General features: G+C 53.1%; 1 protein-coding gene across 7 annotated transcripts in view; it reads right to left on the bottom strand.

Annotated features, from left to right (window-relative positions):
• The window catches only part of IL4I1 (interleukin 4 induced 1), a 42,247-nt gene that overhangs the window by 10,513 nt on the left and 26,227 nt on the right, over nt 1–5,507 (bottom strand). For 5 of the 7 annotated variants that reach the window (XM_017882122.1, XM_017882120.1, XM_017882123.1 and 2 more), the window contains one exon: nt 3,050–3,196. In XM_017882122.1, the coding sequence (XP_017737611.1) occupies nt 3,050–3,054 (5 nt within the window). In that variant the 5' untranslated portion in view covers nt 3,055–3,196. Of the gene's footprint in view, nt 1–3,049; nt 3,226–5,507 lie in introns of all 7 variants that reach the window. The other 2 variants (XM_017882125.1, XM_017882121.1) reach the window with 1 other exon arrangement.

Raw genomic sequence — 5,507 nt, 5'->3', positions numbered from 1 at the left:
TTTTTTGAGATGTATTCTCGCTCTGTCCCCCAGGCTGGAGTGCAGCGGTGCAATCTCGACTCACTGCAGCCTCCACCTCCTGGGTTCAAATGATTCTCCTGCCTCAGCCTCCCGAGTAGCTGGCACTACAGGCGCCCGCCACCACGCCCGGCTAATGTTTTTTGTATTTTTAGTGGAGATGGGGTTTCACTGTGTTAGCCAGGATGGTCTCGATCTCCTGACCTCGTGATCCTCCTGCCTCAGCCTCCCAAAGTGCTGGGATTAGAGGCGTGAGCCACCGCACCCAGCCCAATGCCTGCATTTGATAGTTGAGGAAACTGAGGCTTGGAGATGGCGAGAGGGTGGGGCAGGAGGACCCTGGGGCACAGAGAGGGAAAAGGCTTAGCCTAGGTCTCAGAGCTTCACTCACAGTAACATGCCGAGTATGAACGCAGCGGGATTGGGGCCTTATTCGCCTGGGCCTCGGCCTGGGTCCCACAGCGGGAAATGGCAGTGCTGACATTCCTCACCAGGTCAGGCGGACCCCAGGTCCCCGGCCCCTGCCCAGCAGCTTGTTCAGTCCTACAGCCACGTAACAGTGGAAAGGACCATGGAAAGGGGTGGAGGCCCACAGCCCACTGACTCCTAGGACATGTCCCAGGAGTTTTTGGGTCTCCAGAGTGGGTGGGCTCCGGCACCAAGCCCCTTGTCCTTATCACACAGGGTTGTTGCACAAAGCTTCTCTGGCTCTGGGCGTATGTGCAGCTCACCTTGGTGGACTTCTGGGTTTTTTTTTTTTTTTAAGAGACAAGGTCTCACTGTCACTCAGGCTAGAGCACAGTGGCACAATCACGGCTCGCTGCAGCCTCAACCTCCCGGGCTCAAGCAATCCTCCCACCTTAGCCTCCCTAGTAGCTGGGACTACAGGACTGCACCACCACACCTGGCTACATTTCTGTACTGTTTGTAGAGATGGGGTTTCATTATGCTGCCCAGGCTGGTCTTCAACGGCTGGGCTTAAGCGATCCTCTAGCCTCAGTTGCTGGAGTAGCTGGGACCACAGGTGCATACCACCATGCACCGCTAATTTTTTGTACTTTTTCGTAGAGATGGGGCCTCACTATGTTGCCCAGGCTGGTCTCAAACTCCTGGGCTCAGGTGATCCACCTGCCTTGGCCTCCCAGAGTGCTGGGATTACAAGCATGAGCCACTATGCCTGGCCCCCTTGAGCTTTTTTGTGCATTTCACATCATCTTCATTCAGCATGTATTGCTTTTGTAATTAAAGGAAAAAAAATCCCAATTAATGTTAGTTTGAAGCAATACATCAGACAGGCCAGGTGCCCCAAGTGAAGAGCAGAGGGTGCAAGTCAGCTGGCTCGGGACGGATGCCTTTCCAGAATGCTCTGTGGCCCAGGTTGGAGTACCGTGGCGCAATCTCAGCTCACTGCAACTTCCACTTCCCGGGTTCAAATGATTCTCCTGCCTCAACCTCCTGAGTAGCTGGGATTACAGGCGTGCACACCACCACGCCCAGCTAATTTTTGTATTTTTAGTAGAGACAGGGGTTTCTCCATGTTGGACAGGCTGGTCTCAAAGTCCTGACCTCAGGTGATCTGCCCACCTGGGCCTCCCAAAGTGCTGGGATTACAAGTGTGAGCCACCATGCCCAACCTCCAGAATCATTTCTGATACAACTAAGGAAATTGATGTTCAGGTTAAATTAGGTTTAGGGATGAGAGTGGAATTAGGGAAAAGCGGTTTGGATAGGTGAGTGGGAGACAGGAGGGAGGGGAGGGGTAGGTGGAGGGAGCAGACGGGGACGGGAAGAAAGGCCCGGTCAAGTATCTGTTGACTCCAGCTGGTTTGGGGATATTCTGTTTTTTTTTTTTTTTTTTTTTTTTTTTTTTTTTTTTTTTTTTTTTTTTTTTTTTCTACGGAGTCTTGCTCTGTCACCCAGGCTGGAGCGCAGTGGCCAGATCTCAGCTCACTGCAAGCTCCGCCTCCCGGGTTCACGCCATTCTCCTGCCTCAGCCTCCCGAGTAGCTGGGACTACAGGCGCCCGCCACCTCGCCCGGCTAGTTTTTTTTTTGTATTTTTTAGTAGAGACGGGGTTTCACCGTGTTAGCCAGGATGGTCTTGATCTCCTGACCTCGTGATCCGCCCGTCTCGGCCTCCCAAAGTGCTGGGATTACAGGCTTGAGCCACCGCGCCCGGCCTGTGTTTTTTCAAATGGAGTTTCTAGAAAACAAGGTTAATCCCCCCAGACAATGGTCTTTGGTGGGGCAAATCCTACCTTATTTGGTTGACTTCTAGAACCACAATGATGGTTTCGATGGGGTTTAGGTCATATCTATACAGCAGCCAGACACCTGGCCCTGGCCCCATGGGGGGGCCTCGCGGCCCATCAGGGCAGGTGGTGCTGATGAGGACTGCACAGATGTGCTGGGGACCGGGCCCCTGCCTTACGTATATACGCATTCCCTTCTCTGAGTCTGTCCAAAGACCTTAAGTGGTCAGTATTAAAACTCACTGGCCGGGCACGGTGGCTCACACCTGTAATCCCAGCACTTTGGGAGGCTGAGGTGGGCAGGCAGATCACAAGATCAGGAGTTCGAGACCAGCCTGGCCAACATGGTGAAACCCGTCTCTACTAAAAATACAAAAAAATTAGTCGGGCGTGGTGGCGGGCGTCTGTAATCCCAGCTACTCAGGAGGCTGAGGCAGGAGAATGGAGTGAACCTGGGAGGCAGAGCTTGCAGTGAGCCGAGACCACGCCATTGCACTCCAGCCTGGGTGACAGAGCGAGACTCTGTCTCAAAAACAAAAACAAAAAAACCCACAAAACTTTCACCAAGGCTTGGGTGGGCAGGGCTGGCCCAGGGGATGACCTGGGACCTGGGTGGGAGTCAGGGGGTCCAGGCCCAGATGGGGGAAGGGACTCAGGGATCAGAGAATAGAATTAGTGAGTCTCCCGATCTTTGGCCTGACCCCAGGACAGGGGCCCCCTTCCCATAGAACCCTCCTTCCTGTTTCCAGAACATCCCAGGGCCCCAGGTGGGGGCACTCACTGCATGGCTGGCTCTGGGGGGCTCTCTCAGCACCCATGGCCTTTCTGGTTAGCCCAGGACAGAAGTCATCGTTGGGCGTGTGCAGAACCAAGGTGAATGATGGCGGCGTTGTCCTGCTGCCCTTGTTAGGTCAGAGATGCCAGGTTCCTGGTGTTGGGGTCAGAGCAGTTGGGAGGCTGTGAAAGGCAGGTCCCCCTTTCTCAGAAGTGTTTTATTATGGAAACTTTCAAACATCTAAAACCAGAGTGAGCAGGGGATGAACCCAGGTGAATTCATGGCTTCACACAGCCTTTGTTTCATTCACATCCTCTCCCTCCCCTCACTGGATTTATTTTAGAGCAAATCCCAGACACCATATTGTCTTTTTATTTTTTGAGACTGAGTCTCGTTCTGTCACCCAGGCCGGAGTACAGTGGCGCAATCTCAGCTCACCGCAACCTCCACCTCCCAGGTTCAAGCCATTCTCCTGCCTCCCGAGGAGCTGGGATTACAGGCACAGGCCACTACGCCCAGCTAATTTTTGTATTTTTAGTAGAGACGGAGTTTCACCATGTTGGCTGGGCTGGTCTCGAACTCCTGTCCTCAGGGGATCTCTCCTGTCTCGGCCTCCCAAAGTGCAGGGATTACAGGGCTGAGCCACTGCGCCTGACCATGTTTTGCTTTTTAAAAACTACAATATTGGCTGGGTGCAGTGGCTCATGCCTGTAATCCCAGCACTTTGGGAGGCTGAGGCGGGCGGATCACGAGGTCAGGAGATCGAGACCATCCTGGCTAACACGGTGAAACCCCATCTCTACAAAAATCCAAAAAAATTAGCTGGGCGTGGTGACGGGCGCCTGTAGTCCCAGCTACTCAGGAGGCTGAGGCAGGAGAATGGCGTGAAACTGAGAGGCAGAGCTTGCAGTAAGACAAGATCGCACCACTGCACTCCAGCCTGGGCAACAGAGTGAGACTCCACCTCAAAAACAAACAAACGAACAAACTACAATATCACTATCATATTTTAAGATGGCAGCCATTTATTTTCTTTCTCTTTTTTTTTTTGAGACAGAGTCTCCTGACCTCATGATCCGCCCACCTCGGCCTCCCAAAGTGGTGGGATTACAGGCGTGAGCCACTGCGCCTGGCTATCTCATCATTTTTAAAAAAACAATTGGTTTAGGCCGGGCATGGTGGCTCACGCCTGTAATCACAGCACTCTGGAAGACCGAGGTAGGCGGATCACCTGAGGTCAGGAGCTCAAGACCAGCCTTGGCAACATGGTGAAACCTCATCTCCACTAAAAATACAAAAATTAGCCGGGCGTGGTGGTGGGTACCTCTGTAATCCCAGCTACTCAGGAGGCTGAGGCAGGAGAACCACTTGAACCCGGGAGGCAGAGGTGGCTATGAGCTGAGATCACGCCACTGCACTCCAGCCTAGGCGACAGAGTGGGACTCCGTCTCAAAAAAAAAAAAGAAAAGCTGGTCGTGGTGGCTCACGCATGTAATCCCAGCACTTTGGGAGGCCAAGACGGGTAGATCACGAGGTCAGGAGATTGAGACCATTCTGGCCAACATGGTGAAACCCTGTCTCTACTAAAAATACAAAAATTAGCCAGGCATGGTGGCGGGCGCCTGTGATCCCAGCTACTCGGGAGGCTGAGGCGGAGAATGGCGTGAACCCGGGAGGTGGAGATTGCAGTGAGCCTAGATCATGCCACTGCACTCCAGCCTGAGTGACACAGCGAGACTGTCACAAACAAACAAACAAAAAAAACAAAAAAACTGGTTGGTTTGTATGCAAATCAGAGTCCACATTGCATTTGAGTGACATTGTCTGGGTCAATAGTATCACTTTCAGTTCTGTGAATTCAAAGGAACTAGGGTATCTGATGAGACCCCAGGGCACCAGGCCAGTCCCCAACAAGGCAGCACACCCGGTCTGCTTCTTGCCTGGAGAAATCTTTGGCATTTGAGAGGGTTCAACCTGATGGTGTCTGGAGGGGAGATGGGACAAGGGCGCCCACGTGGGTCACTGTGTTTGGAGTGACCAGGGCCCTGGTGTGCAGAAGCCAAGGGTGTGGTCCTGTGGGACAGGCAGGGGAACAGCTGGCGTCACTGAAACCTGGCTGGGGGGCTGGCTGCTGCCTGAGAAGCAGACCTGGCTTCTGAGCGTGAGGGCTTCGCTTCCTGGGAGGTTCCGTGGAGAGATGCTGCTGTGAGTCTGAGGGCAGATTTTGAAAGCACCCTAACATTTTTGGGGTTTACTAAAAACTTGGGAGCAGTGGTGTGCTGAAGCCGAGTCATACCAGGTCATAAGAGCTGATTTACACTTTCAGGAGTTTTGGCCTTTGCTCTGCAAGCCATTCATTATTAAAAAATAAATTGTTTCGGCCGGGCGCGGTGGCTCACGCCTGTAATCCCAGCACTTTGGGAGGCCGAGACGGGCGGATCACAAGGTCAGGAGATCGAGACCA

The sequence above is a fragment of the Rhinopithecus bieti genome, unplaced genomic scaffold (genome assembly GCF_001698545.2).
Source record: "Rhinopithecus bieti isolate Rb0 unplaced genomic scaffold, ASM169854v2 scaffold_12070, whole genome shotgun sequence".
NCBI classification, from domain to species: Eukaryota; Metazoa; Chordata; class Mammalia; order Primates; family Cercopithecidae; genus Rhinopithecus; species Rhinopithecus bieti.
The sequence above is the reverse complement of the archived record's forward strand: the minus strand, read 5'-3'. Positions and strand labels throughout refer to the sequence as shown.